Raw genomic sequence first — 25,332 nt, 5'->3', positions numbered from 1 at the left:
CAAACAGAGGATTTTGGGACATTCTTTTCTGGTTTCAAAAGAGATTTGTACTTACACCCTACTCCCAAGTAATTCCTGTTGTTTAATGCAGAGCAAAAATTATCTGGAATATTTAAACTATAGTTTAATGATGCATTACACCTGTTACGTCTTACATGTGGAATGAGAATGACTAACATTTCTTATGCACTGCTGACAACAAGGTTTATGTCCACCTTCCGACGGTTGCACAACAAGGAATACATGTCAGTACCTAAGTATTATAGCCAAGTGCTATGTAGTCTTGTTCTTGTACTAAATAATGAAATCAGCTCATACGGCTATTCCAGGTAGTGCCCACGAGAGGCTTCTTCTAAATGTTACCTATCTGGCAGTTAAATTGTTTATATGCTTCCAGTGTCTGCCTTTCCTCTTCTAAACCCTAAGATGTTTTGAGAATTTTATACCCCTCCCCGCACCTCTTGGGTTATTAGCTTTGGCATGTTGCATACATCCTGATATAAGACTTCTTTCTCATCTAAACTTTCTTGATCTGGCTTCTTAATGATTCCAGCTACTCTGGGCCTTGCTGTGGCTATACCTTATAACAGACAGTAAGTTTTATGATGGTTTATTAGCATTGTGTCTTCTTTTTTTAAAAAATACCGATTAAATAACCAGGCTTTCCAAGAATACCATTTTTCTTTCTTATGAAAAATCCTCCTTCACCTCTTTTTTTTCCCTGTTCATTACCAAGCTTTTTGTTTTTTATTCTATCTACTGCTTTCCCTCCCATTTTGTCTCAATTCATTGTAATCTGTTTTCTGTTCCCTTTATTTTCTCAAATTTATGCTTGTTAAAGTTACTAAAGACCCATTAAATTGATAAATATTTTTCAGTTTTACTTAATCTCTGATAGCATTTTTAGATGTATTTTATTATATAACTATTACATGAAAACATTTTCATTGTAAAAAACTCAATAAATATGAATCAAAAGGCCCCCTTTGCCATGGACCCAACCAAATACCAGCTTTCTTTACTGAGTTAACTGTTGTACACTCTTCCAGACTTTTTCTATAGCTGTTTTTACTATCATGTGTATAGAGAAATACATTTAAAAATAACTGCTATCATTGTGTATATATTGTTCTGAAACTTGCTTCTTTTGTACTTAATTTTTCTTAGTTTTTCCTTGTAGATATACTTTGTTCTCTTCAACTTTTGCAAACTATTAAGTAGCGTCAGTCTGTCATATTCTATTCAATCCTCTATTTTTTGGATACTTACATTATTTCCTTTTTTTTTTCTTTTACAAACCACGCTTTGATTTATCTCATTGGACATGAAACTAACATTTTTCTTGATTAAATATCAAGAAGTGGAATTAAGGATCAAACATTTAGGTGTATTGAATTTTTCTCTAAAATAGCTATACCAGTTTATACTTCATATTGCATTGGACTTTTGTTGACTGCATTTTCCCTCCTTTTTTTTTTTTTTTCTTTTCTTTTTTTTTTTTTTTTTTTAAGATTTTGAGGGGGTAGAGGAAGAGGAGAGAGAATCTTAAACAGATTCTGTGTTGAGCTCAGAGCCTCACACAAGGCTCCGGGGCTCTGATCTCACCACCCTGAGATCATGACCTGAGCTAAAACCAAGAGTTGGAGGCTCAGCTGACAGCCACTCAGGTGTCCCTGCTTGTTCCTTTTTATAATAATATTCTCTTCCTTTGATTTTTGTGATAATATGTTTTTCTGATTATCTTCCTACTTATTTTCTTAATTTACTCTTAAGCAGCTTATCCTATAATTTCTGGGTTTCCTTAGGCTGCTGATGTTGGCGCTCTCCTCTCTTTATCTGATGGCTTCAACTCATATAACATGCTGTCTCCCACATATGTGTGTAAACTCCCTGGCCCCAGACCTATATATTCAGTTATCTGTGATATATCCCCATTTGGAAGCCCCCTGGACACATAAAGAAGGCAACTTATAATTTCTAATGCTTTTCTGTCCTCTCCAAAATCAACAAAACAAAAAATCAGATAGAAACTCCATTATTCTACCTCTTTTTTTTCCTCTTCTGTGTCTCAGTAATTTCCATACCATCAGACATTTGCCTACGTCAGAAACCCATCTTCAGCCCCCCACTTGCTTTTATACTCAGTCCGTCGCTAAGATGCTTCAGTTGTACCTGTCACATATTGCTCAAGTCCATCCAATTCTTTTTTATTTATGTATTTATTTATTTTTATTTTTTTTTAGTCCATCCAATTCTATCCACCCTTGATAGCTGACCTAAGCCACCAGCATCCGTCATCTGAATCATTGCAGTTGGCTCCTAACTGCTCTCCATGTCTCCGGGTGTGAGCTTCACTTCACTCTTCACAGTAAAGCAAATCTGATGTGAAATGTGAACCTGATTGTGTCATTCTCCTTTTTGAAATCCTGCAGTGGTTCCCATTACCATTAAAATTTCAAATCCTTTAGTATGATATTCAAGTCCTCTCTGGATATGGTTCCTTCTTACTTCATTTGCCTCGTCATCTCAGGACTTCTCTTGCATTGTGTTCCATCTGAGCAGTTCTTCAGACTCACCTTGTGGTGTCATTTCTGAGGCCGGTGCATTTCCTCTTCCTTTTGGTTAAGAGTTGTTCTTACTCACCCTCCCCTTTCTCTTGGCTAACTCCGGATTTTTTAGGAATTAGCTTTGACATCTTATTGAAGCCTTACCTGACTCCCTAGGACTAGGATTGATATTCTCTTCAGTTCCTTACTTTCATTTAAAATATATATTGTCAGTCCCTTTGCTTAATATTTGCCTAGTACTTATCTCTCTCTTCAACAAGACTGTTATAAGCCCCTTGGGAACAGGGATAGTCTTACTCTTTTTACTGCTAATACATAATTTGATGTCTGATACATAGAAGGAGGTCAGTAATTGTTTAAAAACACTAAATTACAAGGACTGAGTATTTAGAATTTAAATCTGTAATTAAATTTATAGCAAAGTTAATCTGCCAAAAATGATATAATCACAGTTGTGCTACATAGTCATTAAGCATAAACATAAAGCATTTCCATTATTTATTTCAATTATATTGCTTTTATATAACCAAAGCTTGGTTTTAGTTTCAGTTTAGCTTTTTTTTTTTCCCTCAATTAACAAATTTCTCTTAACATTTAACATTTCAGTCATCATTGTGAAGGTCAGGCATTTATACAGACCTCACATAGGCTCCTACTTATGCCCTAACAACTACCACTCCTCCTCTCTCCCATCATCTTATTCCCCAAAAGGAATGGCTTTAGCCCTGTGTCATTTAAGTAGCATATTAACAAGGTGGAAAACTGACATCTCAATCACTACAGGTGTACATTATCATGAAATTAGTTGGAGAAGATCATCACTCCAGCCATCTCCTAGTCTTTTCCTTGAGCAGCTGCTCTCCATTTCCTGTCCCCGATGCTTGGTCTTGTGAGAGATTTGGGAGCACCAAAAGTAGTTAAACTCTGGGTTCCTTGGCTGTGTAGTTGTTATGATCATGGAGAAAGAGCGGGATACCCAAGCGATAGGCACAGAGAATGGTTCTAATTCCCTAAGTCTGGTGGCTGAAAAGATGAAGAGAAAAATGATAGTGTGAGCCATAATTTCTCTTTTATCTTATGTCCCTGACCCCAGAAAGTGGAAAAAAAAAATATAAATATATAAATTTTCCCATCAAGGATAGCTCTGTCACTCACACACAAGAAGTTTCGTACTTTTTTTTTTTTTTTTTAGAATAACAAAAAATATTTTACTAAAACATAAGATTTACAGAAGTTTCCAGACAAGCCATACAAAATGGTCGCAAGCTTTTTCTTGAAGGAAGGATTCTACACTTGACAGCAAAGTCACAATGTTATTAGTGAGGGCTGTGATGTTTAATGTTCCCATTTTGGTTCAAACAATCAAGTTTGTCAATCTACAGTGTCTCAATAAAGTTAGACTTGGCTAGAGAGCATACTCTAAAGAACTGGTTAGCTGCTTTTAACCGATGCAATTAGATCACCATTAAAAGGGGGAAAGGAGCCCATAAAATTAAAATAAAACTACCTCTCCCCCTCAAAAATAATAATAAAGAAAAACACCCACACCCCTGCAGCTAACCCTGACAACTACCTTCATTCACAGTGTTTATACAAACCATGATGGGGGGAAAGGAATAAAAGCAGAGAGGGGCCACTGCTTTTAAGTGTTTCACAACAATCCAGATGGTACTTCTAGCCTCTGCTCATGCTTTACAACAGTGAATCAGGACAAGACATAGATTTGCTAATGTGCATTTAATCACCAAAGCACTGAAGATGTCTGGGCTTTTATTCTGTAATGTTTCTAAGACTGTGTCCATTAAATGCAAACAAAAAAGGAAGAAGTCTTGGCAGAACAGGAGAAGTGATGGCACACTTGATGATCAGATCGATTTTAAATATTATTAATGGCATATAGCCTAGTCCATGCTCTAGCTGTTTCTATGGCTTGGACTTCGTTGGTCTTCCACTGCTCCACTACATCATTTGCTAACGGATCATCTGGATTGGGAGCACTTAACAAAGCCTGGATCGATAGCAGAACTGTGTGGATCTGCAGTGCTGGGGACCACTTATCTTTCAAAATATCTAAACATATTCTTCCCAACTTGTCTACATTAGGATGATAAATTTTGGTCATGAAACGTACTTTAGGGGCTGCCATCGGGAATTCTTCTGGAAGGAATAGTTCAAGTTTAAAAGTCCCTCCCTCTAAGGGGGAATCCTGGGGGCCAGCAATGACCACATGAAAATAACGGGCGTTGCTCTCATCTGGTTCTGCTTTAATGCCAGGAACTGGTTCTGCCAGCAAACGCTGGGTTTCCTTGATAATCCTGCGGGGCAGCCTACCATCTAGTCAGATCCCGAGTTCGGCCTCTGCTCTGGCTCCCCTCGCCTCACGCACGAGTGGAAGTCCAGGGCTCAAGTTTCGTACTTTCTTTCTTTTTTTTTTTTTTAATTTTATTTATTTATGATAGTCACACAGAGAGAGAGAGAGAGAGGCAGAGACACAGGCAGAGGGAGAAGCAGGCTCCATGCACCGGGAGCCCGACGTGGGATTCGATCCCGGGTCTCCAGGATCGCGCCCTGGGCCAAAGGCAGGCGCCAAACCGCTGCGCCACCCAGGGATCCCTCAAATTTCGTACTTTCTTTGAAATCTTTCTCACCTAGTTATTGACTTACTTTCCTTTAACAAAAGGTAATCCTTTTATTCCACAATAAGAAATAAAGATTCAAATCAAACATATGCAAGAGAGTAAATATATTATGTGTGAGTTTTGGTCAAAAGTATAAAGGATTGATATAGTAGATGCTTATTTGCATTTGCAAAGAGCAATTAGAAAGCAAGAAAGCAAATATTGCCTAGGCTGATACTGTGAACAGAAGATAGCACTCAGAAAGGAGAAAAGGAGTGGAAAGGATAATTGAGAGGCAAGTAAGGAAAACTTTTTGTACTGTCTTGTTGAAGACTAGTATTTGCATTTGTCAGCTGACAGATATGTACTCAAAGATACTTTATGCCCTCTGTGGCTGTATATTCATTTACCTCCCCAGATATCATTAATATTTATATTAATCAGGCAGTCTGCATAGTGTTTGCAATTTTAGCTTTTGAGAACACAACAATGTACAACCAAATATTACTCTGGCACATATTTTTATGAATGTGATACCTAAATTAAAATTGGTATTTTATTTATAATTATTATTTTTAAAGATTTTATTTAATATTTGAGAGAGAAACAGGGAGCACCAGCAGGGAGAGGAGCAGAGGGAGAGAGAGAGAAGCAGGCTCCCTGCCGAGATGGGAGCCTGAGGTGGGGCTAGACCCTGGGACCCTGAGATCATGACCTGAGCCGAAAGCAGACACTTAACCAACTGAGCCACCCAGACGTCCCAATACTTTATTTAATAGAAGATTCTTGATGTTACATTTTTTGAAAGAGTAATGTTAATAGATATGTAAGTCTTAAAAAAATTCTTTTAAAAAATAAAATTCTTTTAAAAAATAAATCATTAAATTTTTTTTTTTAATTCTTTTTTAAAAATAAGAAGTCCCAGGATCAAGTCCCGCATTGGGCTCCCCACAGGGAGCCTGCTTCTCCCTCTGCCTGTGTCTCTACCTCTCTCTCTGTGTCTCTCATGCATAAATAAAATCTTTAAAAAAAATAATTATGTATATAATCATGAAAATAGTAATGTAACCTGATTTTTTTTTCAGCATGGAAAGCGTATTGGAAGACACAGTGATGACGGGAGGTAGATCCCAAAGCATATGAGGCCATTGTACACTTATTGAGGACTCTTTGATTTATTCATACAGAAATGGAAAAATTAGAATCTTCTATTTAATGTATAAAACATGAAGATAAAATTATACACAACTCTCTCACACATCTTCCCCAAAACCATAGCAGAAGATGAGAATGTGGGACAATGTTATAAGGAATAATTGAACATAAACCAGTTCTATTAAGGGAGTGTCATTTGAAAGTATATATTTATTATTTATCAAAATAATTCCTGAGACCAACCGTTTCTGTTACATACTATGTATATACAAACTACATAATCAGATTCTCTTGCCTTGTTTTTATTTAAATGTATTAGGAAAAACAGTGGGAAAATATGCTGAAAATAATATACGTGTAATCTCTTTGAAAGTGGCCATGGTGTTTGTGCAAAAGAAGTTTACATGATTTTTAGGTGGGAAAGCACAAACTGAAGAGCATGATTTATAACAAAAATATTGGTATGTTATTGCAGTAATGTATCATGTCATCCATTTCCTCAGAGAAAATCAATCACATTTAAAATACTGACCCCTTCTGGTTTTCTTTTCTTACCAATTGACAAGTAAAATCCAATTTGTGAATTCATTGAGAATGGAAGCTTAGATTATTCAGTAACATTCTGAAAATTTGTATAAATCATCCAGATAACTATCCTTTAAAAGTGGTACTCTGACTGCAAGAATTGTGTTTTAAAAGAAACACTTAAAAAAAAAATCGTCAGCGACTGCTCTGTCATGCTCTTGAGCTGAGCTAAGGGATACCTAGTAACTGTGGAGCATGAGTCTTCATCACTCATCAACATAGTGACCAAAATACTGATGTGTTCATGTTGGGAAAATAATCTTTGGACATACAATTCTATTAGACTGGAAGATTTCCACCACTGTTTGGGCTATGTATACAGTTTCTCTTAAAGGCTAGCTAATTCAGTTAGCTCTGCGTGCTATCATTATATCCTTAAATATATAATGATATAGTTAATCATGTGTTATGTATCCGGAAAACAAAAGCATACCGCTATTAATCCTACTACTACTATTTCTACTACTTTTCTTCATCCTCCTCTTCTTCCTTTTTCTTCTTTTTTTCTTTAAGTTAGATGGCAGGAGTCAGAGATTCTCAGATTAAAAACCTATAATTTAAAAAAAACAAAAACCTATAATTTGTTTGGGCAAAGTACATATATCTTTTCATTAACAGTGTATAGATAGAATATTCCACATTAAGTGAAATTGCAGAAGGTTGAGGAGATATCCACAGTTTGTAGCTATTATATTTTCAACATTAAAAATATCTCAAGTATTGGGACGCCTGGGTGGCTCAGGGTTTGCACCTCTACCTTTGGCTCAGGCTGTGATCCTGAGCCCGGAGTCCCGGGTTTGAGTCCTTTATTGGGCTCCCTATGAGGAGCCTGCTTCTTCTGTCTCTCTCTCTCTCTCTCTCTCTCTCTGTCTCTCATGAATAATAAATAGAATCTTAAAAAAAAAAATCTCAAGTATAGATTGACAACATGAAATACAATCTTGAAAATGAGATTTTTATCATCTATCATCTATCAATTTATCCAGTATTTATTAAATATTAGTTTTGCATCAGAACTTTGCTAGGCACTGCAGATACTAAAATATATATAAAATGCTCCTTGTGGGGGATCCCTGGGTGGTTCAGCAGTTTAGCGCCGCCTTCAGCCCAGGGCATGATCCTGGAGTCCAGGGATCGAGTCCCACATGGGGCTCCCTGCATGGAGCTTGCTTCTCCCTCTCTGACTCTCTGTCTCTCTGTGTGTATGTGTCTCTCATGAATAAATAAATAAAATCTTTAAAAATAATAAAATGATCCTTGTTCTCAGGGTCCTCAAGGCAATTGTCATAAAATGGGGCAAGAATGTGGTAACAGAGTCAAGTTTAGAGGCAGCAAGAATGGGGTGTGAGTTTAACAAGTTATATTTTTACAAAATAAGCAACAGAAAACATTTAAACTGGAGATACTTATTTTAATAGTTTTTCCTAACGTGGAAGTAATATAGTCTGATAAAACATTTGAAATATAAAAAGAAATAAAAAGAAGAAAATAAGCCATTCATTGAAAGAAACTTATATTGACTTACTTCCTTTGATTGCGTATAGTAATTACAATAATAGAAATCATAGTAATATATGTATGATTCAGTATCTTTTTCTATGTAATTTATTATAAACATGTTAATTATTAAATAGTCATTGAAAATATACTTTTGAAATGGCTACATCATGTTAAATCATTCATTCATTTATTGGGTAATTAGGAGTATCAAAAACTTTCTAATGATAGGATCTGATTAATACCAAAAATAGGTACAAAAACATCCTAGTGGAAGTTAAAACATCAGCTTTTTCAATGATCCAGGCAAGAGTTTGATAACTCTTTGGGGAAGGAGTTAGCAGCTGGCCTGTGATCCATTTCTCTTGATTTCTAGGGAGGCAGTCCCACGGAAAGTAGGAAAGTGGGTGACCTAGTTAAACGTGTTGGTAACTGACCTCGTTGCTGAGAGGAGAACCCTTACTTATGGCATGCTTTGAGCAGAGTATCCTTGTTTAGGATGGCCCGTGGTAAACACATTCGAGGATCCAGATTTATGAGGCACAGCTTCCTGGAGAACGTCACGCAGGCCGTTCAGCTCCCTGAGATGTAGTGGAGACGGAACATAACCTACATGCTCCCCATTGTGTGAGGGGACCTGTGAACTTTGCTCAGAGAACTCCTCTACCATCTGAGTAGAAACATTCTGAGCTGTAAGCAGGACTGGGGGAGCCGCACTGGGTGTCTTGGCCTCTTTTGTGTCATTTGCTCGAATACTTGGAAGTATTAGTAAAGCTTGATAGTGGGCACGATCTCTGGTTCGTGAGACTCTGATCTGACAGTGTAATCCAGGGTGTTGGCTCACCCCTAAACCCCCAGTAGGGGCCTCTGATGAAACCTCTTATTTAGTCCCACATCTGAATCTTGAAATGGAGTCCACTTATCCAGACGGCTCTTAAAGTAAAGGCCCCTCCCCCTTTATATCCTGTGCACTGAAGCCCAATTAAAAAGGTGAAGGGGTAGGGCCTGTTGTGCCAGAGCTTGGGCAGGTCCAAGAGAACAAGAAAGTGTGTGATGCTCTGTGAATAGTGATTTTTCCATTTTGGCTCCACTCACTAGTTTAACTAGTAACCGTGGATGCTTTGCGTGGCTGCATTAGCTGCCTGTCTGTGGGTTTGCAGAGGCTCAGGTAAACCGGTGGAGCGTCTGGAGGGGTTTACTGCGGGGAAATGCCCACCCGAGCCTTGAGGGCGGGGAGGAGCAACGGGGACACGGGGGTTGTGCCCTGCGGGTTCTTTCCGTCTGTTGTATCCTAAGTGTTTACCTGAAGCATGCCTTCAGGGTCGTGGACGTTGGGGAGTAGGTGTCTTCCCTGTACTGGGGCTTGGCTGCTTCCCCTTCTCTTTTCAGTGTTTTGGGATTTCTGTTTTTGTTTTTACAAAGAGAGGTTTTTGCTTTTTAAATAACTTATCCTATCTGTATCTTCCTTGAGGATTAGTGCGTTGTGTGTGTCCTGTGTAAGAAATCTTTCCATACCTTAGATAGTCTCTTGGGTTATTTTCTGGGAGCTTTATGTTTTAACTTTTCCATTTAGGTCTATGATACACCTCAGCTGATTTTTGCACAGTAGTATGAGGTAGGAATCTGTTTTCTTTTCTACCTTCCCTTTTTTGCTCCTTTTTGTAACCTTGCACGTGGATACCTAATTGTACCAACAGCTCTTAATTTTATTATTTTTTAAAGGTATATTTGTTTTTAAAGAAGAGAAAGCATGGGGGAATGGGGAGAGGGGCAGAGAGAGAGAGAGAGAGTCAGCAGCAGACTCCCCGCTGAGTACAGAGGCCCACCCAGGGCTCCATCTCATGACCTGAGCTGGAATCCAGGGTCACATGCTTAACCAACTGAGCCACCCACGCGCCCCTCAACAGTATTTATTGAAAAGTCTGTCCGCTTACCGATACTCTGTCGTTCTACTCCTGTCATAAATCAGACGTCCACAGTAACATCCATTGGATTTCTGTTTATTCAGTTGCTTTGTTCACAGATCCTCCAGCTAGTGCTGCACTAACCTAATTACCATAGCATCAGTGTCGTCATATGTAGGCGCAAATGTTCCCTTTTTGTTTGTTTCATTTTGCTTTGTTAAGAATCTTGGCTATTTTCCATTCCTTCGCATTTTTACATACCTTTTAGAATCAGCTTTTCAAGTTTTATGGGAAACATTTAGGGATTTTAATTGGAGTTACATTAAATCTATCGATTTAGAGAGCTTTGACATTTTCCTGTTATTTCACAATATTGATAAATTTATTAAATCTAAAAATTTATAGATTCTTTTGGATTTTCAACAAAACCCTCATAATTCTGTAATATATAGAAATATATAGATAATTTTTCTAGATTCTGTATATTTGCTTGGGATTTTTTCATGTGTGTTCATAAGTGAAACTGGCTTATAATTTTTCATTTTTGAAATAGTCTTATTAGAGTTTGGAATTAAAGTTATAGTGGCTTCATAAAATGAATTAAGGAGTAGATTCTCATTTATATTCTCAGGAACGGTTTATGGAAAATTGCAATTATTTTTTTCCTTTGAATATTTGGCAGAAACTGCAGTGGAAGCCGTAACGGGCCTAGAGTTCTGTGAGAAAATCTTCAACCATTGATGTAGTTGTTTCTTTAATGGTTACAGGACTCTTAACAGTTCTCTCTCTCTCTCTCTCTCTCTTTTAAAAATCAGTTTTATGAGAGTTTTTTAAAGTAATTTTCCCCTTTTATCCATCTACAAACTTACTGACAGAAAGTTGTGTATAGTATCTCCTTATTATTTTTTTAGTGTCTGCAGGATTTATAATGATGTCCCTGCTTTATTTTTGTGAGGCTTGTCAAATTTTTATGTCTTGTCAGGATCCAGTATTTAACTTCATTCGTCTTTTTTTATTGTAAGTTTGTTTCCTATTTCCAAACATTTGGGGATATTTTTGGTTATCTTATTTTTTAATTTTAATTTTTTTAATTTTTAAATTTTTATTGTGATCAGAGAACATATGCTATCTCAGTTCCTTGTTTAGCTCTAAAGAATTATTTAGGATAGTGGTTTTTAACCCTTGCTCTGTAAAGACCTAGGGATTTTGTAACTTTGTTGGAGGGGCCATCCTGAAGGAAGGGAGAGGGATAACCAGGAGAGCCTTATGGTTCATCACAGCAGATCCAGCTAGACACATGATATCTTCATCTGCTTAAGCTTACAGGATGTCATTGGAAGAAAGTTTTTTGTTACTTAAAAAAAAAAGTCTGAAAAAACTTTAAAAAATCATTTAAATCAACAATAAGCAATTTATCTTTATTTATAAGCACATTTGCCATGGGCCAAAATTAAGTCAACTCTGGTGGTTTTCTTGAGAGACTTTTAGTTCTTTTTCTTTGTATAAGTGAAGAGATGATATTTGATCATAGATTAAAGATCCCATGTCAAAGGCAGGCCTAATATAACCTGTTGTCACTCTTCCTAACTTAAGCAATACAAATCTGCCTTCCTCACATTCAGTCCTAACAAAGAGCTTTTAATCCCTAGCCCACTCTCCGATACTGATTTTAATGAGAAAGGTATACTAAACATAAGGCCCACAGGTAGATGGGATAACAGATATGTTAAAACTTGCCATTTATAATCTGTTTCAGGAGGACCTAGCATCATGTAATACCCTGCTCTGCCATATACAAAAATACTGTATAAAAAATATTCCTTCTTCAAGGTAGACACTTACTGCTGGTGGAGAGGAGATAATTACCAACATTGTTTTTGTTTCTTATGCTGACAAAGGAATCTGCTGGGTATGGTATCTCTGAAAATAGCGAGCTGTGGTCAGGTTTCTTTATCTTGAATTTACAGAACTTCTTTGATAATAAACAGTTTGTTATCTAGAAATTTGATTACTGACTGAATAGAGTGAAGAGTACCCTCAAGGCTTGTAAAATAATACTTTTAAAACTGATGATGGCACTGGGTAACTATCAACCTAGACATATCTATGTTTTTAGATGCATATACTACCTGAAATTTAATTTCGAATCTGCATTTGTTTGATAGATTGTACATGAGCTTCAACTTTTCACCTTAATGTTTTCTTTGGTCATGGGACATAATAGTGGTATTTGCTTCCTTGCCCAAACTGCTATTTACCAGCAGAAATAGTAAACTGATAACAAACACGGTAAAGTGGTAAGAAACAGACCATGAAAAAAATGAAAGAAATAGGAACTGTTGAAAACGAACAAAAAGAGAAAAATTCAAAATGAATACTAGAAGCCAACGATGTAACATGGGGAAAAAAATATGGAATGGTAAGGAAAAATAAAACAGAAACCCCTGAAATACTTAGAAGAAAAAAAGACACAAAATGTAGAGGAATTGGGCACTGGGGTGGCTCAGTTGGTTAAGCGTCTTGCCTTTAGCTCAAGTCATGATCTCAGGATCCTGATCAAGTCTTGCATCAGGTTCCCTGCTCAGCAGGGTGTCTGCTTCTCCCTCTCCCTCTGCTTCTCCCTGCTGTGCCTGCCTGTACTTTATAGCTCTCTCTCTCCCTCCAAATGAATGAATGAATGAATGAATGAATGAATGAATGAATGAATAAAATCTTTTTTAAAAAGTAGAGGAATTAAAACATTCACGATTGTGGGGAGACAGAAAAGGAACAGCTTAGACATATAAGCTTTGTGACCTCATAACAATTGGCTAAACTTGTGGTTTTATCATTTGTTACATTATCTTATAGTAATTAAAATCTATTTGCATATAAAAATAATAGTTTTTTTAAAAGACTGGATTTCCTTCCTTTTATTTTTTTTTTAAGATTTTATTTATTTATTCGTGAGACAGAGAGAGAGAGAGAGGCAGAGACACAGGCAGAGGGAGAAGCAGACTCCTCTCGATCCCAGGACCCCAGGATCACTACCTGAGGCAAAGGTAGATGCTCAACCAGTAAGCCACCCAGGCGTCCCTATTTCCTTCCTTTTAAATCAGATTGATTGCCCTCCACTCTATCTCTGTCAGACTTCTCTTATGGTTACCAGAAAGATAGTATCAGGGGTAACCTTCATTGTTTAATATGTTTTAATGGCACTTTTGGCATCTAAAAGGATTCTGGTACCAATTGCAATGTGGTTGGGGGCAAGTTCACCCCCGACACCACCAACTAGTTCTCTGTGATACCAGCTTGGCATCCTGAAGTTTTTTATTTATTTATTTATTTATTTATTTATTTATTTATTTATTTATTTATTATGATAGTCACATTGAGAGAGAGAGAGAGAGAGAGAGGCGGAGACATAGGCAGAGGGAGAAGCAGGCTCCATGCACCGGGAGCCCGATGTGGGATTGGATCCCGGGTCTCCAGGATCACGCCCTGGGCCAAAGGCAGGCGCTAAACCGCTGCGCCACCCAGGGATCCCGGCATCCTGAAGTTTAATTCAGTTCTTGACCCTCTGCACCTGGAGTACCACATCCCACAGGTGATGCTCAGTCCCACAAGACTGTCCCCACCACACTTCATAAGTCCCCACTTGACTTCAATGTCAAGTCCAGATTTGTCACCTTGCTTCTAACCAATGGACTTATAAATCAGAGGTTCCCAGGACCTCCTTGTTGATTTTGATTTGCTAGAGCAGCTCACAGAACTCAGAGAAACATTCACTTGCATTTACCAATTCTATTAAAGAATAAGATAAAGGACACAGATGAACATCCAGATGGAAAAGATGCAGAAGGCGAGGAATATGGGAAAGGGCACAGAGCTTCCCTGCACTCTCCGTGCATGTCACTCTGTCCCAGCTTTCCCACGTGTTCACCAGCCCACAAGCTCTCTGACCCATCCTTCTGGGTTTTTATGGAGGCCTTATTATATAGGCCTCGTTGGTTAAATTGTTGGCCGTGGGCGGTTGTTCAGTCTTCAGCCCCTCTTGCCTTCCTAGAGGTCAGAGGCAGAGACTGAAAATTTTAGCCCTCTGGTTACATGTTTGGTTCCTCCTGAAACCAGTGCCCACCCCTAATTGGTATTCAAAAGTCATCTCATTCGCATAACGAAAGATACCTTTGTCACTCTCATCTCTTAGGAAATCAAGGTTTTAGGAGTCCTGTGCCAGAAAAAGGAATAAGACCAAATAGATTATATATATTATTATAAATCACGAGATCACTGTACCACATATCTCTGTTTTAAAGGAGTGACCATGGTTTTCCGTGTGGAAAGTCAAGTTCACCTACTGAAAGTTACCAAACTATTCCACTCAATTAGAATTGAGAGCACAACTGCTATGTAGTAACTTTCATTACAGATTGTTTTACTTTATTTTTTTTTTATTGTTTTACTTTATTTAGGAGTTTGTCTACAATCCCTGATAGCAAGGGGGGAAAAACACCTTTCTTTCTCATTTTTATAAATAACTTCTTGGCAAAAGCTTTATTATTTTTTCCTCTGGCCTCTTACATTTCCATCTGTTCTATAATATGAGAGTGGTAGATTTCTTGAGCTGTTTGCTATTAAGAATATTTGAGTGTTAGTTGCAGTGAAATATGTTCCTTTTGTTTTATACAGAAAAGTTCTCTGCTTGACCTGCCTTTTAATTAAGGTAGCATTCATTCATTCACTATTTAATAAATGCATTTTGAGAACATACTTTCCAGTTGTGCTGTATATAAACAAGACAAAATGAATATAATACAAACCATATTTTCAAGGAGCTAAAAATTTATTGCTTGGGAAAAATAGAAGAGGAAAGGATTCCATGGGAAGTCAGTGAAAATGTCATAGAGTATATGAACTTTGAAATAGATCTGGAAGGATGAATGAAAGGATAATCAAAAGGAAACTGAAAATAATTATGAAAGCATTAGAACTTGCTAAACATCTAGAAAGATGAGGCAAAGAATGAATTTTGATTCCTTACCTTGAGAGTTAATTACGCACATTGTCTCATTCTCCAAGGAGCAGAGGTATCACTGACTGACAATTAGAGTTTGGTCAGAGAAGAATCTCTGTAAGTGACACGGGATCTTAGAGGAATAGAGTCCTTACCATGGCAGCTGGTTAAACAATCTATGGAAGTTGTGTGTAATTGTGCCCCTGCTTCTGGTGTGGGCCTGGTCGTTAGCCAGGGCTAGTAAGCAGCACACCAAGTGGGAGACAACAAAGACACTGCAATGCAAAAGGACAGAGGAACCGTGTCCTTCTATCACCAGAACCTGCCTGGGTCTCTTCCCGCCTCTCAGCCTCTGTCTGATCTTGGTGCTGCGGGTGATCTGCAGAATGACTGGAACGTTTCCTTACAGAACTGCATAGGAACGTGGTCTAGAATTCATAGAAGCTGAAGGAGATGCTTGGATTGCTGCAGGACCTAGCCCCCACCTCACCTACAAGTAGAGCCCATGGATCTGTGATGATGTGTGTACACTAGGCTATACTTGTGCACTTCAAGGAATTTTGACAGTTGCAAAGGTATGTGTAACTCACAACCCTAGCAAAAATATAGAGCATTTGTATCCCCAGAATGATTCCTGGTGCTTCTTTACAGTCCATGCGCTGCTCTCACCAAAGGCAACCACTGTTCTAACTTCTCTTAAGATAGCTCAGCTTTGCCTGTTTTCAAACTGCGTGAAAATGTAATCAAACAATAGGTACTCTTTTTTTTTTTCTGGAATTTTTTTCTCAGCATAGTGTTTTTGAAATGTATTTATATTGTGTGTATCAAAAGTTTGTTCCATTTTATTGGATAAGGTGCAAAAGAAACATCTTAATTTTTGAACTAAATCCCACTATCTGGATTAAGAACATTTAGTCAGAAGTGTTTGAGCAAGGCTTGAGGCCATTGTCTAATCTTTGTAAGAGCTACCTCTTCAGGGTTATCTTTTTATCAGTGCTTTACTTTGGGGCATAGAATTTGACTTTTTCAAACCTAACAATGCCCAAATTACTGAATTCTTTGTCAATTTAGATTATGCTCTCCGGGCAGAGAGCCTTCCTTAGCAGAGCTGTATTCCTTTCGTCTCTCCTTCCAAATCATAGGATCTTTTCTGAGCCTTCTCCTTAACATGCACTACCATTTTGAGATTTCCTTCTACTTACCCTAGAGTTACATAAGCTTTGTTTAGCATGTCCGTCTCCCAGGATATGATAAACAGTATTAAATGTTATCCCATGGCATACTTAGGGTTACTGGCTGTATTAACCTAGGTTCTCCAGAGAAACATTGGGTATATGTGTATGTACAGGAAGAGGGATTGGCTCGTACAATTGTAGAGGCTGGCAGGTTCGAACTGCGTAGGATGAGTCAGCAGACTGGAGATGCACAGAAGGGTTGACATGGTTCAAGTCTGAATGATACCAGCTGGTATCCCTCCGTTCAAGGGAGGCCAGTCTTCTGTTCTGTTCTGGCCTTCAACTGTGACTGACCCGGTGAGACCTGACCACATTATGGAGTATATTCTGCTTTACTTAAACTTCACTTATTTATGTGTTAATTTGATTCACAAATAATGCCACAGAAACATCTAGAATAGTGTTTAATCAGATATCTAGTTTCTAGGCACAGTGGCCCAGTCAGGTTGATACATGGAATTAGTCACTGGCTTTCTAGCTAGTAGTTACTTGTTTGACTGTTCTCCTCTATTGCTTGTTTACTAAGCCAGTTCTACATTTTAGATTCTGCTAAAGCAAGTCCACATTTAGTGCCAAAATCAGTATAAATGAAAATAATTGTTCCTCTAATAGAGAAAGAAATAGACAAAAAGAGATACTCAAAATAATAGGAACTTAAGTAAAAGCCTGAATAGGTTTCTCAGGGTTGGTCTGGCAGTCATTTGTCAGACCCCATAGTCATTAGGGCTCTAGGCCTCACCTTTCTTGCACCTCATGGTCCAGGGTGGCTATTCTAGCTCTTGCTGTTTAATCTGTACTCGTAGGGAGGAACAGAAGAACATACCTCACATTACTCCTACTCACGTCTCGGAGGTCAGATTTAGTCCTATGACTACCTTTAGTGAAAAGCAGTTTAGGAAATTAGCTACATCCAATTAAAAATCATGTTACCACAGAAGGAAGTGAGAACTGGTATCGAGGAACAATTAGAAGTGTTTGTCACAGGTTGGAAAACCTGTGATGAAATAACATTGGAGGACACAAGGAAGATTTATAAGAAAATCCCTTAGCAAGAAAACTAATTTGAAAAATTTTACGGTAAAGAATTAGATGACGAAGGCCCTAATGAAGCAAATGATAGGGAAATAGAACATGTGGTAAGATTTGCAAGGTAATTTTCATGGAGAATCAATAGAACTTGATTGATTGGCTCTAGAGTGGGGAGGATAAGAAAGTATCAAGGATAACACCCTGGTTAACAGCTTGAGCTGTAGAGCTCTGTTGTCTGGATTTGAATCTTGGTTTGGATGTTTACTGAGTGGTGTTTACTGAGTAGCAGTTGCTGAACTTTCTTGCCTTGGTTTTCTCATCTGCAAAATGGGAATAATAATCATATCTCAAAATTTAATTGAAAGATTGAATGACATAACATGTAAAACACCCAACTTTAGGGAAAAAAACAAAAAACAAGGAGAGGCGGCTGGCTGGCTGGCTCAGTTGGTAGAGCTTACAATTCCTGATCTGGTTTGAGCTCCACGTTGAGTGGGGAGATTAATTAAAAATCTTTAAGAATCTTAAAAAAATAAAGTAAACCAAGGATAAAATTCTTAGGATGACTGATATTTAATGGATAGGAAGAAAAGGAAAGGTGGATAAGGAGGCTCAATGGGAAGTTCAGAGGAGGAGGCATGAACAGAGGAAGAGTAGTGTCCAGGAAGCCACGGCGGGACAGTGCTTCTCAAGGCTGAGGATGAATGACAGAATCAAATAGTGGAGTTAGATGAAGGCTGAAAATGAACCTTGCAGGCTGGTTTTGTACTCATGTTATCAACGAGCTTCTGAGGAAAGCATATTTTCATTTCAAGTTAAGGAAACAAAATTTGGGATCCCACCCAGGGATCCCTACTCACAAGTTCTAACAAGTGAGTATAGTTTGTTAAGATTCTTTAAAACTGGGGCCGCCTGGGTGCCTCAGCTGTTTAGCGCCGCCTTCAGCCCCTTAGGGCACGATCCTGAAGACCTGGGATCCAGTCCCACATCGTGCTCTGCTTCTCCCTCTGCCTGTGTCTCTGCCTCTGTGTGTGTGTGTGTGTGTGTGTGTGTGTGTGTGTGTGTGTCATAAGTAAATAAAATCTTTTTTTATAAAAGAAAGATTCTTTAAAACTATGATTTAGATGTTGATCTGTGATGCAGAGCTCGGATTGTGTCCCAGCACGGGGTGTCTGCTTGCATCCCGTCGTCGTACATCCTGTGGTCAGACCCACTGAGTCCTGGTTTCTTTAGGGGAAGGGTGTGCAGGGCGTACAGCCACCCCTTGCCCGCAGGGAGTATTTGGGACAGCCGGGATGATAAAATGTCCCGGGTGGCGTCCTCCGTCTTCCTGTCCCAGATTCCGTACTTACCTGAGCAGAGGTCCATGTGCCTCAGGGTGGGTGGCAGTGCTGCAGCTTCAGTCCTCTTCCTGGCGGGGAGGAGGGTGGCAGGCTCTGGGCTGCGCTCCTGGGCCGTGGGCCTCTGAGTAGGTCGCGGAGTCTTTGTGACCCTCTGTCTGAGAAATCGGGTCGGGCTCTCACCCTGTGCACCTCATCAGGTTTTATTCAGCCTCCACGTGTGAGGTGCTCTTTAAGCACCAGCTAAACATAAGGTAGCATTACTAATGAGACTGATGGCTTGTCCTTCCCTTGGCTAATAGAGGAATCCGCGTCTCACTTGATTCCTGGACCAAATCCATATTCCCGTTGACGTAGGAGTATTATTCAAAAGAAAAAGTAAGAATTTCTTCCTGGAGGAACATGGGCTGTGTGTGCAGTGTCCTCTGGAAGCATTTAACCTTTTCAGTTTAGAATTTAGTTTGTCATTTGAGTAGTAAGTTTCATACAACTTTCACATTAATTATATAAATGTTTTCCTTTCCTATGTAAGTTTAAAGTAACCTTATAAAATAGTCTTATACAGAATCTCTGAAATACTAATTGAATATTAAATGGTTATAAGAGGGACCAGTTGCAGGATTGATGCTCCTATGCCCATTTTAAATTTTTAAAATTACTACAGTCTTACCCGGTTTAAGAAAAAAATAATAATACTGGAGTTTCTAAGACAAAGGGAACAAGACTGAGGATAATGTGGCAATAAAGGGATCCTTAAGTATATCTCACTTGATTGCTTCCCCATATTTACATGTGAAAAAAAAGGAGCTATAGCCTTAATACTTTAATGCTGATAGAAGGGACTTGAGGAAAGATGAAAAATAAATACATTAATCGCGGTAATGCTTCGCCGTAATCCTAAGTTTTCAAAATATACAGACATCAGTGATCGCTTTGCTTCTACACCAGAAAATTGTTGAAGGAGGGACAGTGACTGTCACTTCAGACATGTTGCAAGGGAAACACAGGAAGATGTTATCTCCTGGTATCCCGTCATGAGGAATTAAAGGGGGAAAGGATCACTTTTCTGTTTCGGTCAAAAGATGGCAGTATTGCTGTGCTGATGGTTTTCTTCTGCAGTTTGGTTCAGTCTTTTTTAAATGCAGAAAACAGTTAAATTTAGTGATCTAATTAACACTGACCCTCTCAACAGAATGCCAGATTTCTAATCAAAGACCAGAAGAATGGCCAGAAAAATGGAACTTAATATTTTAAAAATATATTAGGTTGTTTTAGTAGCTATTTAAATGACATTTTCTGAGATTTGGAGATTTACCTTAGGAATGACAGAGCACCCTGCATCATGTTTTCAGTTTCGGTAAAGTTTGAAATACCTTCACTTTGGAACTGTCCAAGATGTTTTAGTTTTTTTTTTTTTTTTCTTTTTTTAGTGTCTTAAGGTCATTGAACTTATGTTTTCATTAAGGTAATAATACTATTTTTCTTCAAGTTATGAAGGTCAGGTAATCTTTTTTTTTTTCCTCCTCGGCCATCATACTTTACTTCTTGAAGACTATGTGGACCAGTCTGGAAACCACCTTGGTCCACCTTGTGGACCACCTTGTTGGTCTCCCTTCTTGTGCTGGGAACGCACCATCTTCTCATCTTATTTCTAAGCCAGTACCTTAAATGGTTCTTGGGGCTTAATTCTCTATTTTTCTTTAAGCAGATCTTTCAAGGATGGAGAAATTCAGTGAAAAGCACTGAACAAAATGACTAACTGAAAAAAGAGCTTTATTGTTGATTGTACAACGTGTTCTTTAAAAAATAGAAAATAAATACAATTAAAAATGCCAACATACAGATCAAAACACTTTTGGGGGGGAAGAGGAACCCTTGGTATCTTGAGAGGACGCACAACAGTTCAGTGTTTTTGCTTACTCTATATAAGAGTAGGAAAACACTGACAGATTCCTGCAAATAGACTCCAGATTTACCTATCTGGTGCTTTTTAAAGTTAAGATTTAAAGGTTTACTTTCAAAAGTAATTAAATTAAGCTTTCATCAGTCAGCTCTGTGGCTGGTTTATCATGTAGAAATGAGACAGAAGATATTTTATGTAGCTTTGCATCGTAACTCATTTGAATCTAAATTACAAGTCAAAAATCTTATCCAAAATCTTTGAGGCCAGATAGGTGTCCAAATTCTGAGTTTTTTGGATTTTAAAAAGGTCATGTAGTAGATATTTGGTATAATACGTCACCCATTTCCCCCAGTAAGGTTTGAGGCAGCCACCCTGTCATCAAACATTAATATGCTTTCAGCAGAGCCTCTGAATAGTACATCACATGGCCTAAGTCTTAACCATAAATAGCCTCACATCAATTTAGGTCAGATTTTGAGGCCAAATGGGTCTGCCATAAACTTGAGGAGAAAAAGAACAAAACTGTAGCTTGCAGAGCTTTTGGATTTCGGAGAGGCCCGTACGAGATAGTAGACCCGAACCATCATTCAGGTGTGCTCTGTGACCTGCCCAACATCAACCGGGGCTTTCTGTTAGAAGATGGGACAATTCAGTTTCACCTTTTATTCTATTTCATGGTGTCTTTTTTTAGAGTAGGTTTTATTTTGTTTTTAGCTGCCTCGTTAACCAGGTGGTTCAAGCCCAGAGTGCGTTTCAGCCTGTTCCACGGCCCCGTGCAAGGCGGCCAGCGACCCGGGGAGACCCGGGAGACCGGGGAGATGTCAGAGGCGCCACCCGCCGCCCGGGCGCTGCCCCGCCGCGGGGTGAGGCCCCGTCTCCTTCCTGAAGCCTGAAGCCCGACCGCCGGCCACCGGCCACCGGCCACCGGCCACCGGCCACCGGCAGGGCCGAGGCGGAGGGGCTGGGAAGCGGTGGGGTCAGCCCGGCCGCCCTCCCGCAGAGCCCTGCCCTCCTGCTGCCGCCGCCGCCGCCGCCGTCCGCCGGCCCCGACGGTCACAAAACTCTGCCGCCGTCTCGCGGGCGTCTGTTTTGTTTTGTTTTATTTTTTCTTAGGATTTTATTTATCCCTGAGGGACCCAGAGAGAGTGGCGGGGACCCAGCGGGGCGCGGGAGAAGCGGGCTCCTGCGGGGCCCCGGGTAGCTACGCTGCGGCCTCCGCCTCCCCCGCTGTGGCCAGAGTCGCGCCGCGGCCCCGCCCGGGAGCCCGGGAGCCCCTGGAGGGCACGGCCCGCCGCAGCCGGGACACCGCGGGGACGCGCGCCGGGGCTGCTGCTTACGCCTTTAGTTTTCTTTCCTACTATTTAAAAAGACAAAAAAGGAACTTTGCGCAGTGCAGAAATTCACACGAGCGTGGAGAGGAGAGGACCCGTCTGGCCCTCCGCCCGACCCCGGACGCCGGACCCCGGACCCCGGACCCAGCGCGACTTGTTTTGCTTCCCTAGGCCTGACGCAGGTTTCATATGGTCATGACCACACGTCGACACTTCACTTGTACGCTTCAAGCCTTCCTGACTTCCAGGGTGGTGTCCCCCCCCCGCCCCCCCGCCCCCCCGCCGGAATTTCTTCTATTCTGACTGTAATCATTTCTTCCTGAAGCATCACACCCTTCTCACACCCTCCTAACTGTTCTAAAAGTGCACAGTCTTTTTATGATTTGGAGGAAGTCATGATTATTGGTTCTCATTGGTTGTTTCAAAGTATGCATGATGCCTTACCCTAGACGCTACTGTCGTCGGCAAAGTGGTACATGTTGACGTACTTGTATTTTAGAAATGTGTTAATTTTCACTTAGTCTTTTGGAAAACACATACTAAATTATATTTTAATTTATTGGAACACCAATACCAGAAGTATTGATTTTTTAATCATTGAGTTAATCTGGTTATAGAATAGTTAAATTACTCTAGCCTGAACTAAAATTAAGTACCCATTGCCATTTATGTGTCAAAGGTGAAGAAACCATGATCTGTATTGATAGAACTAATTATAAAGATACCTTAATACTTTCTAGTAATTCTTGGCTGTTTGAACCCTGGGAGTGTTTTGGTTTTGTTTTTTTTTTTTCCTTCTTTTCCCTACATTGCCTGTTTTCCTTGAGCTTTGAATACAAAATCATGGTATTTTTGAAATCTATAACTACTCCAAGCACGAGGACAAAAAATGGTGTTTAAACAACAATCAGCAGCAGCTCAACAGCAATAACCATTTGACAGGAATTCCTAACATTTTGCCCTGGGATGTTGAGATTAATGTAATTTGTAAAAAAGCTTTGGTGTGGCTAAGCAGAGTCTTCTTGTTTAGAAACTAATGTGACCAGTTAAGTTATACGAACCTAATTTTGGAAACATAAATCATGAATGTTGGAATGAAAACAAACCAGGAGAATTAGCCAACATTGTAGAAATTAATTTAAATTTCCATCAAGCCAGGAACGTATTGTTTGTAAATGATGAGGCTTCTGTGTACTTCTGTGTAACTGTAATAGGAGGGAATCATGCTTATTTGGTTAGGCATTGGCTTTGCTAATTGTGGAAGTAGGAGCAAAATAAGTCCTTTTAGCAAGAGTTTAAAAAAACCTGGATTTGAACTGTATAGATGCCCCTACACGGTAATCTCAGCTCTTTTTTTTTTTTTTTAAAGATTTATTTATTTATATATGATAGACATAGAGAGAGAGAGAGAGGCAAAGACACAGGAGGAGGGAGAAGCAGGCTCCACGCCAGGAGCCGGACGCAGGACCTGATCCCGGGACTCCAGGATCGCGCCCTGGGCCAAAGTTGGGCGCCAAACCGCTGAGCCACCCAGGGATCCCCTAATCTCAGCTTTTTAAGGAAAATCTTACACCTATTGCTATAGTCAGAAAATGATCCAAACCGAGTGTAGCTGTAACTTACACAATTTTAGCAAAATCTTTTGATGCCTTAGTATGTTAGCTATAAAAAAAAATTAAAAAGCTATCACGAGGTATGTATTAATTTCCTGTTGTTGCTACAACAGATTACAACAGTTGGTGCCCTAAAGTAGTGCATGTTTATTATGTCGCACTTCTGAGGTTCTGAGTTCAAGATCAAGGTCCTGGAAGGTTCTGAGTTCGAGATCAAGGTCCTGGAAGAGCTGCCGCTCACTCTGGTCCAGGTGGGTGCCGTGGACCGGATGTTTGTGTCCTCCCAAAATGTGTATATTAAAATCCTAATTGCAAAAGTGGTGGTTTTAGGTGGGGGCCTTTGGGGGTGGTGAGATTATGAGGACGGAGCCCTCGCGAAGGGACCCAGTGAGCTCCCTGACCCCTCACTGACTGGGGAGCACACACCAACTCTGCTGGTTCCTTGATGTTGGACTTAAGCCTTCAGAGCTGTGAGGAGTAAAAGTGTCTGTGATTTAAGCCCCATGCTTTGTGGAGGGACCCAGAGGGAGGCTTGTTTCCTTATGTCCTCCGGCTTCCACAAGTGGCTCCTTCCTCGGCTGCGGCCTGTGACCAGCGATCCTGTCACTCTTGCTTTAGCTTGTGTCACCGCCTGTTTCTCGGATTCTCGTGTCTCCCTGTTGAGCTTGTAAGGCCCCGGGGGATTACACCGGGCGTACCAGAGGGCCCAGCATAGTGCTCCTGTGTCCCGTGCCTTGCTCACATCCCCCAGTACCCTTTGCCGTAGTGTGACGTGTGGCCAGCTTTGGGGTCCCTTACACTCCCCCCGCAGGCTGTCCACAAATGTGAACCCATGAAGGTTCACGTCTCACTCCCACCACTGCCTTCCTGCGATACTGACCACTTTCAGTATCCCATTTCTCCCCTTTCTTGATTGACCTCCTCATTTTGCTAGAGGTAACACTTCTGAGTCCTCGGATATGGGAGAGTTTCTGTATTTCTCCTATATATTTATTTGACAATTTGACAGTAAATAGCACCCACCTTAAATTGCTTTTTTCCCAACATTTTGAGTGAGCTATGCCATTGATTCCTGTCTGTTTCTCAGACCCATTCTCCTTTCTGAAGGCTTTAGCGTCTTTTGTTCTTGAAGGTACAAAGTTTGATAGTAATGCATCTAAGTATGCAGTCGTTTTCATTCATTTCATTCATAAGACTGAAGTTTTCAGTGTAAATATAAGACCTCGTACCCCCCCCCCTTAACTCTGATGTCATTCTGCTGCCCCCATGCTCACCTTGCTGCAGCCACACTGGATCTTCTCTTCTTGAACATGCCTCGGGGCCTTTGCACTGGCTGTTCCTTTTGTGTGGAATGCTCTTCCCTCAGATATCTGCAGGGCTACTTCCTTATTAGCTCCTCAGGTTTGTTCAGATGTCTTGTCCTGAATTGTCATGTTGGTCTAACTACCCTGTGTAAAATTGTGATCCACCCCCTGCCCCACCATCTGAGCTCTTCTAATCCTGTTCTCTCTCTCTCTCCTTTTTTTTTTTTTTTTTAATTTTTTATTTATTTATGATAGTCA

At 39.8% G+C, this 25,332-nt stretch overlaps 2 protein-coding genes and 1 long non-coding RNA gene across 8 annotated transcripts in view; 1 reads left to right on the top strand and 2 right to left on the bottom strand.

Annotated features, from left to right (window-relative positions):
- Window positions 1-25,332, top strand: part of NSUN3 (NOP2/Sun RNA methyltransferase 3) — a 55,121-nt gene that overhangs the window by 22,370 nt on the left and 7,419 nt on the right. Inside the window, exon 6 of one of the 6 annotated variants that reach the window (XM_072811787.1) lies at window positions 5,027-5,444. The exons of the other annotated variants lie outside the window; for them this stretch is intronic. Within the exon in view, the coding sequence (XP_072667888.1) occupies window positions 5,027-5,219 (193 nt within the window). The 3' untranslated portion in view covers window positions 5,220-5,444. Of the gene's footprint in view, window positions 1-5,026; window positions 5,445-25,332 lie in introns of those variants that run through there. 6 annotated transcript variants of the gene reach the window in all.
- On the bottom strand, window positions 1,475-10,468 carry LOC140624862 (uncharacterized). Its single transcript, XR_012024308.1, has 3 exons — window positions 10,357-10,468; window positions 7,359-7,475; window positions 1,475-3,590 (listed from the first exon to the last, which is right to left on the bottom strand). It is a non-coding gene; the product is annotated as an uncharacterized lncRNA (long non-coding RNA).
- Window positions 4,290-4,896, bottom strand: LOC140624749 (ubiquitin-conjugating enzyme E2 N-like; the record flags this gene model as incomplete). Its single annotated transcript, XM_072811662.1, has 1 exon — window positions 4,290-4,896. A coding segment is annotated over one exon (453 nt), but the record flags the coding sequence as incomplete, so codon positions are not given.

This window comes from Canis lupus, chromosome 35 (genome assembly GCF_048164855.1).
Source record: "Canis lupus baileyi chromosome 35, mCanLup2.hap1, whole genome shotgun sequence".
In the NCBI taxonomy this organism is placed as follows: Eukaryota; Metazoa; Chordata; class Mammalia; order Carnivora; family Canidae; genus Canis; species Canis lupus.
Note: the sequence above shows the minus strand (reverse complement) of the source record. Positions and strands in the feature narration are given on the sequence as shown.